At 41.9% G+C, this 13083-nt stretch overlaps 2 protein-coding genes across 4 annotated transcripts in view; both read right to left on the bottom strand.

Annotated features, from left to right (window-relative positions):
* Nucleotides 1–11960, bottom strand: part of camk2b2 (calcium/calmodulin-dependent protein kinase (CaM kinase) II beta 2) — a 79404-nt gene extending 67444 nt beyond the window's left edge. For all 3 annotated transcript variants that reach the window (XM_087271396.1, XM_087271397.1, XM_087271398.1), the window contains exons 1-2: nucleotides 11776–11960; nucleotides 790–884 (exon numbers count right to left, since the gene is read on the bottom strand). In XM_087271396.1, coding sequence (XP_087127522.1) covers nucleotides 790–884; nucleotides 11776–11837 — 157 coding nt within the window. In that variant the 5' untranslated portion in view covers nucleotides 11838–11960. The remainder of the gene's footprint in view (nucleotides 1–789; nucleotides 885–11775) is intronic.
* myo18b (myosin XVIIIB) overlaps nucleotides 1–13083 on the bottom strand; it is an 880426-nt gene that overhangs the window by 116537 nt on the left and 750806 nt on the right. The gene's annotated exons all lie outside the window — the stretch shown is intronic.

The following is a 13083-nucleotide window of genomic DNA, read 5'->3' as shown; positions in this document are numbered from 1 at the left end:
CAGCCATCATGCCAAGAGCACAGCACAACACAGCACAGCACAACACAACACACACACAGACACACACACACACACACACACACACACACACACACACACAGACATAAACACACAGACATAAACATGCATACACATATACACAAAAACAAACACAGACACAAGTACGTACACACACACACACACACACACACACAAACACACACACACACACGGGGTCTTGGTTTGACACTGTGTGATGTGCTGAAGTGGAAAAGCTGACTGCAGCAGAGTTCACCACATCTGACAGCTCTGAGTGTGTGTGGTCGCGCCTCAACACTGAGCTGGACGAACACAACAGAAGCAGAAGCAGCAGAAGCAGCAGAAGCAGCGCTCCAAGACTTAAAAGAGCCAGCGTGAGGAGGCGGAGCCACGGCTGGGTGACTGACACTCAGGTCAGCCAATGAGGTCACACGTCTTCCTCTAGACCCGGGGTGTCAAACTCAATTCCTGGAGGGCTGAAGCCCTGCACAGTTTAGTTCCAACTCTGCTCCAACACACTTACCTGTAGGTTTCAAACAAGCCTGAAGGACTCAATTAGTTTGATCAGGTGTGTTTAATTAGGGTTGGAACTAAACTGTGCAGAGCTGCGGCCCTCCAGGAACTGAGTTTGACACCTGTGCTCTAGACTGATTCTCAGTTTTCTCCAGCTGCTTACACTGATGTTAGTGCTGCAAACCCTTATTTCAAGCTCTTTCAGAGTGAACAGATCAATCTGTCAGACATCCACACATCACTGATCAGTGGATTTACCTCGAGCTGAGAGCTTCTTGGTGTTGATGATTTTGGAGGCGTATTCCTGACCCGTGCTGAGTTTCGCACAGCGGCGCACCACGGAGAAAGCCCCTCTGAAAAACACCAGAGGACAGAACATTACAGAAACACTCCACTAGAGAAGATTCACAGGAAGCATCTATTTACTGCAGTATCTGCCATTATAGTACATGTTGTGTGTGTCTCTGCATCCTCGTCAACTCTGGTGAATCGGTTATAAAATTGCGGAACAATATGTAAAGCACTGATAGAAAAAGCATGTGACCTGCTGCAAGTGATGTCACTTCCTGTGGCGGAAACTCTGGAAGGCACTGAGGCGTGTCATGACTCTTCTCTCATTCATTTGTGTTAAACGTTTAGGATTGACCAATACTATCTTTTCTGATGGTTTCAATGGTTGAATGGATTGAGCTCTGATGTTGTCAGCTGTAATGTCATCAACTCTGCTACTGCTGATGGGGAGTTCATTGTGTCTTGATGAATTTCTGATGAATGTATTTCTCTCATTTATTTGCTTATTTGAGTGATTTCAGTATCATTATTATGTATCTATCTCAGACATGTGTCCCCGCTCAGTTGCAATGACTCCCAAAATATGAAGAGCCTAAAAATGCCCATGAACTTCAGCTGAAGCTTACCGTTGACAGCTGAAGGTACAGCGTGGGAACTAATGGAGGAGAGTTAATGTTTGAATTTGGGTGGAGTGATACGACAAAACAAGTGTATTTAACCTGTGAGCTAGCCTATACTCATTAGACACTCGAACGACCCGTCTCTGCTGTTACTGATGCTGTAACAATAAACTGCTTTGCATAAAGACTTCGAGATCTCAGACTTTGTTATTTTTTGAGAACTTTGACTTGGAAACTGCAAACCACAATCTTTTATCGACAACACCGTCAACCCTGCTACTGTCAACTCTACTACCATCAACTCTGCTACCGTCAAATCTGCTACCTTCAATTCCGTTACCGTCAACTCCGATACTGTCGACTCTGCTTCCGTCAAATCTAAGACCATCAACTCTGAGACGGTTACCGTCAACTATGCTACCCTCGACTATACTATTGTCGACTCTGCTACCGTCAAATCTGCTACCTTCAATTCCGTTACCGTCAACTATGCTACTGTCAACTCTGCTACCGTCAAATCTAGACCGTCAACTCTGAGACGGTTACCGTCAACTATGCTACTGTCGACTCTGCTACCGTCAAATCTAGACCGTCAACTCTGAGACGGTTACTGTCAACTATGCTACTGTCGACTCTGCTACCGTCAAATCTAGACCGTCAACTCTGAGACGGTTACCGTCAACTATGCTACTGTCGACTCTGCTACCGTCAAATCTAGACCGTCAACTCTGAGACGGTTACTGTCAACTATGCTACTGTCGACTCTGCTACCGTCAAATCTAGACCGTCAACTCTGAGACGGTTACCGTCAACTATGCTACTGTCAACTCTGCTACCGTCAAATCTAGACCGTCAAATCTAGACCGTCAACTCTGAGACGGTTACCGTCAACTATGCTACTGTCGACTCTGCTACCGTCAAATCTAGACCGTCAACTCTGAGACGGTTACCGTCAACTATGCTACTGTCGACTCTGCTACCGTCAAATCTAGACCGTCAACTCTGAGACGGTTACCGTCAACTATGCTACTGTCGACTCTGCTACCGTCAAATCTAGACCGTCAACTCTGAGACGGTTACCGTCAACTATGCTACCCTCGACTATACTATTGTCGACTCTGCTACCGTCAAATCTGCTACCTTCAATTCAGTTACCGTCAACTATACTACTGTCAACTCTGCTACCGTCTAGACTCTGCTTCCGTCAAATCTAGACCGTCAACTCTGAGACGGTTACCGTCAACTATGCTACTGTCAACTCTGCTACCGTCTAGACTCTGCTTCCGTCAAATCTAGACCGTCAACTCTGAGACGGTTACCGTCAACTATGCTACTGTCGACTCTGCTACCGTCAACTATGCTCCCATCAACTCTGAGACGGTTACCGTCAACTATGCTACTGTCGACTCTGCTACCGTCAAATCTAGACCGTCAACTCTGAGACGGTTACCGTCAACTATGCTACTGTCGACTCTGCTACCGTCAACTATGCTCCCATCAACTCTGAGACGGTTACCATCAACTCTGCTACCATCAACTATGCTTCCGTCGACTCTAAGATGGTTACCATCAACTGTGCTACTTTGGCGTGTGTGTGTTGTTGCACTAGATTATTGGTTCCTTTTTTTTTTATTATCAGAAGGGTATTTTATTTTGAAAGGCGGTTCAAGGAAATAGACATGACAAACAATTAATTACTTTCCTTTTACTTCAATATTTTGCATTCTTCTTATTTCAGTGTTTAAAGTTTCAATAGTGTTCTCTTTACAACCATGTGAAAAATAATATAGGTATTTATAAGTGAGTATGACCATGTAGGCGCGAGATAATAGCTGACGTAGTTTCCGGTGCGCGCTCACTTTGTGAGATGGCGTCCGACAGACAGGTGCGTTTTTCGGCTCCTCTTATAAATGCCTATATTATTACATTGATATGGATGATTAGATTATTCAGTATCTTCAGTAAGGTTAACTATTGTATCATTATTGTGAGGGAAACAGATTTGGATCATAATTGAGTGTGGAGCGTTTCATATAAGTTAAGTTTAATGAGCACAATGGCTAGTCCAAATTAAATTCTGTATATGTTTATTATTTTGTTTCTTTACTTTCATTACATATAAATTATGTATGTAAAATGTGATTTAGGGCTTTAAATTAAATCGGGTTGACACTTTACATTTATTTTTGAAAAGGTTTATGTAGCATATCTGCATTTTCCTGTAAAAATGAGAACAAATGAGTCGAAGAATTGTGTACTGATCAACAGACATTGCTGTGCTGTGAAGATTTGTTGGACTGATGTCTGTTATATGCTTTATGATACAGAGAGACAAGAATAAACTCAAGTTCGACCACATTGCTGTATGGATCCTTTCATTTAAACCAACAAACACAACGCAGAAGGACATCCGTTACACTACCATCAACTATGCTACTATAGACTCTGCTACCTGTCAGCTCTGATACCATCAACTCTGTGACCTTCAACTCTGAGATGGTTACCGTCTACTCTGCTACCATCAACTCTGCTACCGTCAAATCTGAGATGTTTACCGTCAACTTTGTTACCGTCGACTCTGCTAACCATAGACTCTGAGATGGTTACTGTCAACTCTGCAACCATCGACTATGCTACCGTCGACTCTGTTACCATCAACTCTGAGATGGTTAACATCAACTTTGCTACCGTTGACTCTGAGACAGCCAACTCTGCTACAGTCAACTTTGCTACCATCAAATATGCTAAGGTCAACTCTGATACCCTCAACTATGTGACCATCAACTCTGAGACAGTCGACTCTGAGACCGTTACTGTCAACTCTGTGACCATCAACTCTGCTACGGTCAACTCAGCTACCGGCAACTCTAAAACAGTTACCATCAACTCAGCTACCAGCGACTATGCTACGGTCAACTCTGCAACCGTCATATCTGCTACCATCAACTCTGCTACCAGCGACTCTGTTATGGTCAACTCTGATACCCTCAACTCTGCAACCGTCAACTCTGCTACGATCAACTCTGAGACCGACGACTCTGAAACCAGCAACTCTGAGACTGTTACTGTCAACTCTGATATCATCAAGTGTTGCATTTTCAACATGTGCACACATAAATTGTGACAATCAAATATATGCATATATGTATTTATATATGTATTTATATATGTATTTATATATATATATATATGTATTTATATATATATATATATATATATATATATATATATATATATATACACACACATATACATACATACATACATACATACATACATACATACATACATACATAATAAATATACACAGTACAAACACACATATTATGTAAAAAAAACTTTAATGTTGGATGCGATTAATCGTGATTTTTTTGCGATTGAATTATTACTATTATTGTTTATACTAATACACTGATATATATGCATATTCCAGAGTTGTACTAGTAATGAATGCTGTCATTCTGAACACTGAGCTCTGTGTTTCTCATCACTGGCCTCAGATCAGTGTAATGAGCTCTCAGCGCAGGTGTTTGATGCGCTTTTTATTGCTGATATTCTCCGCGGAGCTGAATGTGGAGCAGCCGCTGTCTTTACTGCTATTTTCAGAAAGACCTGCGTTCTGGACTCACTGGAGACAGTCATGATCGCGTCTGATGTCATTCCTGAACGGATAATTATAGCTCAGCCTGCTGGAGTTACACAATACAGCAGATCGAGAGAAGAAGAGCCGCAACATACTGGAAATATACAGTTAAAGTCAGAATTAAGACCATTTTAAATCTTTTACATTTCTTTTCTGCAATCTCTGTGATTTTCAGCACATTTATAATCATAACAGTTAATAACTCATCTCTAATGACTGATTTATTTTCTCTTCTCCATGATGACAGCACATAATATTAGCCTAGATATTCTTCAAGACACTAGTGTTCAGCTTAAAGTGACATGTAAAGGCTTCACTAGGGTAATTAGGGTAAAGTTAGGGTAATTAGGCAAGTCTTTGTATATCAGTGGTTTGTTCTGGACAATCCAACACTAATATTGCTGAAGGGGCCAATAATATTGAGCTTAACATGGGTTTAAAACTATTAAAAACTGCTTTTATTCTAGCCCAAATAAAACAAATCAGACTTTCTCCAGAAGAACAAGTAATATAGGAAATACTGTGAAAAAATCCTGAATCTGTTCAACATCATCTGGGAAATATTTGAAGAAGAATAAACATTGCACAGAAGGGTATATCATTTTGCCTTTGACTGTAAATTTCTTGTAGTTTCTTCTCTAACCTCTCATACTATGTGGACCCGGTACCGGGTCTGTGACGTCATCAACCTTCGCTTTCAGATTTAAAGGGCTTGCATCACACCTGACCCCCGTAAGTGGTTTCGTTTGAAAGTGTAGAATCTATATTTTATTCACATATGCATCACTTTACTTTTTATTCCACAGTACAAGTTATTTACAGTAAAATACACAGTATTTTGGAATCCCGAGCTGGGTATTGAACATTGGTTCATTTTCATATTTTTCATATGATTCATAAATGACACATGTACAAGTTATAGCTCAAATAAAAGCTCTTGCCGGTGGTCATACGGTTCTGTCATTCTTTTACTGAATTATATTCACATATCAAACAGTTGCCGAATGAATCTCAGTGTTTCCATGGTGCAGAAGTGAAAACAATACATTCATGATCAATAAGCAGCCCCAGATAGCACAGACAGCTGTCATCTCTCACCTTATGCTGTGCGCTTCAGGGCCATTCTCCTCTGTTGTTGAGGTGATGTGCATAAGTAATCCTTTTATATGTCTGACGTGCTCCAAACACAGTGAATTATGTTTGATCAAACAAAAGAATAGTGAAATATGAAAACAATGATCGCTCCCTGTGGCTTGTACAGCACCTCTCATCAGTTGGAATACAATAACTTCTGCAAAGATTATGGTGGAGACAATTTTCTTTTGTCCTATGATTACAGACATGTGCAGGAACCACCAACATTAATTACAGCACGCTAGACCACACACAACCTAAAAGGGACACTTTCACATTTGAGTTCGTAAAAAAAAAAAAAAAAACAAGAAGCTCCTCTTTTTTTAGGTGTTTATTATATTTTTTTTGATAACCCTATTTTATCAAAGGGTTTTCTTTAAAATGATACCAAGTTTTTGCATTCACACCTCTGCATGTGGATTTGGAAAGCTTTTAAATTTGGGTAGGCAAAATCCAGGCGTAAATCCCAAAATAAGGGTTGAAGAGGTTAAAGAAATGCTCTTTTTTATTAGCTATTTTAACGTATTGATTTGTGTAATGATCATATTTAAAGAAGGCAGGTAATACATATTTTCCTGATCTTGGTCATTCTAGTTTAGGCTACACTTTTACACTTTAATCTCTGTGAATGTGTGTAAGGATTATGCAGTTATTCTGACTCTGATTGGCTGTTTTAGTGTTTGTTTTCAGTTCTAGGTTCACCTTTGGGTCACTATAGCCTGTAAGGTCCACCCAGCTGGTCCAATGGAGGTGTCTACTGGTGGATGAAGGTTCAATGGCTGTTCAGTCTTTCCAGTGCACAATGTTGATTTACTTTAAATTTAACTCATATCTGACTCCAGTTTGAGTATGAGGTGGTTTAGAATATTAATATATTTATCCTTGTTTTATCTGACTCCAATCATAAAACATTAAGAAGATTATATCAATATGTAATTTAGATAAATGTTTGAACCTTTTGTCTTCACTAGTAACTATCACATCCGTTCATCCGGGTGCTTATGACGCTCAGAGAGATCGCCCCGGCTGATGGCGTCCCTCATGATCACACTCTGGTCAGTCTTGAATATTAAACAGAGGTAGATGACTACTACTTGTAGATGGCCGCTCCCATGCTTGCTCACTCTAAAATACTTTTAGTTAGTCCCGCTTAGATGTACACCTTTGAGTAAAGACAATATCATTTCCAATTAGAGGTTAGGGCATTATTATAAATGTACCCGACTACTGGACTCTATGATCATTTTGGTTTCACCAAGCCCATGGTTTCCCACATGAACTTGATTTAGAATAATATTACCTTCAAACAAAGGTCGGGTACCCAATCTAGGTTAGCCGTGCAACTCCTTTTTGTCCTAGACGGAAGTTAACGCCCTTTCCAGCCAAGTACACTTGAATCAATATCAAGAGTCAGTCGGATCTCTAAAACACAGTTAGTGTGCCCAATGCTCCATCTCAACTGGATTCTAGTCCGTCTACTGACCTGACGCAAGAAGAAGGATACAGCGTAATCTACTAGAACTAATAATTACAGAGTGAGCAAAATATGGTCAAACATTACAATATATTAGTCAGGTAAATGTATTATGACAATTCAATCAGTCAATTCATAAACGATCAATACAAAACATCAAATTATCAAAGATAAATCCAAGATGAAAAGATGCAGACCTGACTTCAAAATATACATAACATGGAGCGTAATGCACATTTTGTACGTCTCTGTTTTCGGCTCATGTTTGGATTGACAAAGACATCAAAACATACGTGATATCTCAAACCTTACAAGCCAAAGAGCTTAGGATGACCAAGAGGCGACACCAGTGGCGTAGCGCAAAATGCGGGGGCCCCTCTGCAGGTATCACTGATGGGGCCCCCTGATAAATAAAAAAAAAGGGGAGGGGGGGGGGGGGGGGCGATCACAAACTGAGGGGACGGGGGAAGTCGGTGGAGGCCTCAATTTAAGGGGGGCGGGGTGGAGTGACAACGCGGGGTAGCGTTCACAAACTAAGGAGCAATCACAAACTAAAGGAGCGGGAAAGTGGGGCGGGGTGGAGCGACGACGCGGGGTAGCGTTCACAAACTGAGGAGCGATTACAAACTGACACCAAAAGCGGCGAGAGCGTCACCGTACGTTCACACAGAAAGCGGCGAGAGCGTCACCGTACGTTCACACAGAAAGCGGCGAGAGCGTCAAAGTAGCCGGAAGTCATTCATTTTCAATAAGAGCCGGTGGCGAAGAGCAGCGCGACGTGTCTTTTCCGAGGAGGAGCTGAAATTAAGTCAACTCTACGGTAATGAGCTATGACGCGGTTCGGCGGCAACCAATCAGAATAAAGACGTCCACCGCTTGATAGGAGTTCAGAGAACACAGACCTGTGACTTTGGTTCCGACCACAGTTGTTCCCAAGGGTTTGATGATTGCGGTCGCCGGATTTCCAATTATTTACAATGTTTTCTTACAGGAACATGCATTAAATAAGTTTCTGGCGAGTTACTGATGTGCATTAATGTTATATAAATTTATCTTTAAAAAGCGGAAATCTCACGAGACGTAACAATACAAAACAGTACTGCTGCTTCAGGATATTTCAGACATATGGACACATATTGGATAAAAAGAGCAAAGCCACACCACACGCAACTTGATCTTCCATTATTGTATGAATTTGATAAGAAGTGCGCAACATTTTTACGCTAGAAACATGTCTTATGCAGGAATGTAACTGATATGCTGCCATGGTTCCTTTAAATATGAGATCAATGTAGGAAGTTTTGACGCTCTCGCCGCTGGAGCTGAAGGCAGACAGCGTTGTCGCCAGGGCGGCCAGAGCGACCTTGGACGCTCTCGCCACTTTCAGTGTGAACGTACGGTCAAAGTAGCCAGAAGTCATTCATTTTCAATAAGAACCGGCGGCGAAGAGCAGCGCGACGCGTCCTCTCCGGTGTAGGCGTCGAGAAGAGTTGAAATCAAGTCAACTTTATGGTAATGACCTATGGTGCGGTTCGGCGGCAACCAATTAGAATGAAGTAGTCCACCGCTTGAGAGGAGTTCAGAGAACACAGACGTGAACTTTGGTTCCGACCACAGTTGTTTCCAGGGGTTTGATTATTGCGGTTGCTGGATTTTCAATTAATGATTCCGCCATTTTGGAGTGAAAGCGATCAGCTGTCCATTGAATCCTATTGCTGTCGCGATGGTGAGCAGCTGCTTTGTTTTTTATTTATTTATTTAAAAGTGCATTAAAGCTGAGATACAACCTGAAAGACGACAATACAACACTCACTATCACAATCATCAGCACTTTTAATAGTTTATTTACAGACTTTAAGTATGTTGCTGTTCTATTGGAGTTTTCATTCCAAAATGGCCGCCGCGCCATCTAGTAACTGTTTCCCAAATTGCACTAGAGTGTCGCCCCTAGGTGATTCTATGCTCTTTCCTATAGCCAATAGCTGAACAGCAGCTTCTGGGGGGCGGGGTTTAAGATAGTGCCCCATTTGATTGGTCAGATTTATAAATGCACTATGCACGCAAAACACAGAAGCTTGGCACTTAACATACATTTTATTTATCGCACCTGCCTGTGATGGCTATTGCATATATTATTGTCACAATAGGGTGGCGTGGTGGCACAGTGGGTAGCAATGCCACCTCACAGCAAGAAGGTTGCTGGTTTGACTCGCTGCTGGGTCAGTTGGCGTTTCTGTGTAGAGTTTGCATGTTCTCCCCGTGTTGGCATGGATTTCCTCCGGGTGCTCCGGTTTCCCCAACAGTCCAAACACATGCGCTATAGGGGAACTGATCAACTACATTGTCCATAGTGTATGAGTGTGAATGAGTGTGTATGGGTGTTTCCCTGTACTGGGTTGCGGCTGGGAGGGTATTCATTGTGTAAAACATATGCTGGATAAGTTGGCGGTTCATTCAGCTGTGGCGATCCCAGAGGTATAAAGGGACAAAGCCGAAAATAAAATAAATGAATGATCACAATAGGAGTCATTTTATTTGCAGCTCTAATCATGAGGCTAAAACGTAAAACTTGATTTAATTCAGCTACACTCTAAAAAAATTAAGTTTGTCAACATTTAGGGTTAATTTTTTTAAGTGTAGCTGAATTAAATCAACATTTTAGCCTCACATTAGATCCTCCTAATTATTCACATATCATTTACATAAAATTAAATAACACTTTTAAACCCAACGGTTAGGATTTCAAATCAATATGACAAATATTTTCTTGATCACTCATTCATTTTGCTTGGGCTCAATCCCTTTCTTCATCAGAGGTTACCACAGCGGAATGAACCGCCAACTATTCCAGCATGTTTTACACAGCGGATGCTCTTCCAGCCGCAACCCAGTACTGGGAAACACCCACACACACATACACTATGGCCAGTTTAGTTGATCAGTTCCCCTATAGGGCATGTGTTTGGACTGTTGGGAAACCAGAGCCTCCAGAGGAAACCAACACAGGGAGAACATGCAAACTCCACACAGGAACACCAACTGACCCAGCCGGGACTCAAACCAGCGACCTTCTTGCTGTGATGTCACAGTGCGACACCACTGACACACCCAATTTATGATAATAGATATATAAATAATTTACCAATTATAAACATTTGGTTAAAGGTTTTAAAGCACACTAAGGTGATTATAAAAACAGTCTAATACCGTGAGAAAAACAGAACCTGGCAACCCTGAGTCTGACAGGAGGAACAGAAACATCTTAGTAGTAAAGCAGAAGGTCAGCGTGTGTGTGTGTGTGTGTGTGTGTGTTCTGATCAAACACACTGCAAACATCCAGAAGAAAACTGTGCAAAAGACAACACACACACACACACACACACACACACACTGAAGAAGAGGAGCAGAGAGAAAACACACACACCCATACACACACAGACACATACATGCATATATAGACATACACACACTCTCCCACTCTAAGACACTTACACACACTCTCTCACACACTAACACACACACACACACACTCTCATACACACATACATTTCTCTCATAAACACATACTTGCACACTGACACACAAACTCTCCCATACACACAACTCACACACACACACACACACACACACACACACACACACACACACACACACACACACACACACACACACACACTCACTCATGCTCACACACAGACAAAAGCACACTCGCTCACACACAATAATACAAGATAAAATACTAATTAAAACTAATAAAATAAATTAACGTGGACACGCATCTCTAATATCTCTGACAGAGAAACATGCAATCTGCTCACACACACACACACACACACACACACACATTCACACTCTCTCTCTCTCTCTCTCTCTCTCTCTTCTCACACACTCCTCTACATCCTGCAAGACCCGCATGCCATCAAACCTCATCTCAAACATCTCCACAGAGCATCACATCCCTCTGTATACCTGCACAAACACACTTCCTCCATTCTAAAAGGAGCACACCTATGCTGGAATGAAGTGAGAGTTCCTGACAGCTCCTCATATATAATCTCCATCACTCTCACACACACACTTACTTTCCGAGCTCCTCGTAGAGCTGGTACTCGTCGGTGAAGCGCGTGCAGGTTGTGGTTGCCATGTCTGTTCTCTTCCAGCTGTGAGTGTGTGCGTGTGCGTGAGTGTGTGCAAGACTGGACTAAAGGCTGCTCAGGCTGGACTGAGGCTCCACCGTCCGCACCGTGAGCTCTCGCCGACTGAATGCGCCTTCAAGAGCCAGAGATCGGCTTTAGAGGCGCGCTGTGGCCGCTGGAGGCGCTGTGGAGCCGCTCTGAGTGTGTGTGGAGGAACACCTGCGGCTTCATCTGACTGACAGACACACACACACACACACACCTCCACTGATCCAACACTAATAGAGCAAGTCTGTTCCATTGCACTGGAATATTGAATTGGATGATTTCTGAGACATATATGAGAAATATATATATATATTTATATATAATTCATTCATTTTCTTTTCGGCTTAGTCTCTTTATTAGTCTGGGATCACCACAGCGGAATGAACCGCCAACTTATCCTGCACGTTTTTAAGCAGCGTATTTGTTTATTAATTTTCCTTCGCTTAGTGGCTATTCCAGAGGTCGCCACAGCGCAATGAACCACCTGCATTCATTCATTAATTTTCTTGTCAGCTTAGTCCCTTTGTTAATCTGGGGTCGCCACAGCGGAATGAACCACCAACTTATCCAGCAAGTTTTTACGCAACCCATCTTTGGGAAACATCCACACATATACACACACACACTACAGACAATTTAGCATACCCAATTCACCTGTACCGCATGTCTTTGGATTGTGGGGTAAACCGGAGTACCAGTAGGAAACCCACGAGAACGCATGGAGAACATGCAAACTCCACACAGAAACGCCAACTGAGCCGAGGATCGAACCAGCGACCTTCTTGCTGTGAGGCGAACGTGCTACCCACTGCGCCACTGCGTTGCCCCACCTGCATATTTAACAACATTAATTATATTTAAATTACAGTTAAAGATAATAGTTTGAATAATGCATTTATAATAAGTAATGTCTTTAGTTATTGCCATGCTGACAGTACATGATATTTATAATATATAATATTACTATATACCACATTAAATTAATTTACATTATTAGTTATTTTGCAGGATACTAGTATTTGCGCCCCCATACTGAATGTAACCCCAAACCATGATGTCTCCTTCACCAAACTTGACTGATTTCTATCAGAATCGTGGTCCATGCTGGTTCCAGTAGGTCTTCTGCAGTATTGGTGATGATCGGGATGCAGATCAGCAGATGATCCAGCAGAGAAATCCACCTTCTGACACTTTAATGATCAACTT

The sequence above is a fragment of the Danio rerio genome, chromosome 10 (assembly GCF_052040795.2).
Source record: "Danio rerio strain M-AB ecotype USA chromosome 10, GRCz13ab, whole genome shotgun sequence".
NCBI lineage: Eukaryota > Metazoa > Chordata > Actinopteri > Cypriniformes > Danionidae > Danio > Danio rerio.
The sequence above is the reverse complement of the archived record's forward strand: the minus strand, read 5'-3'. Positions and strand labels throughout refer to the sequence as shown.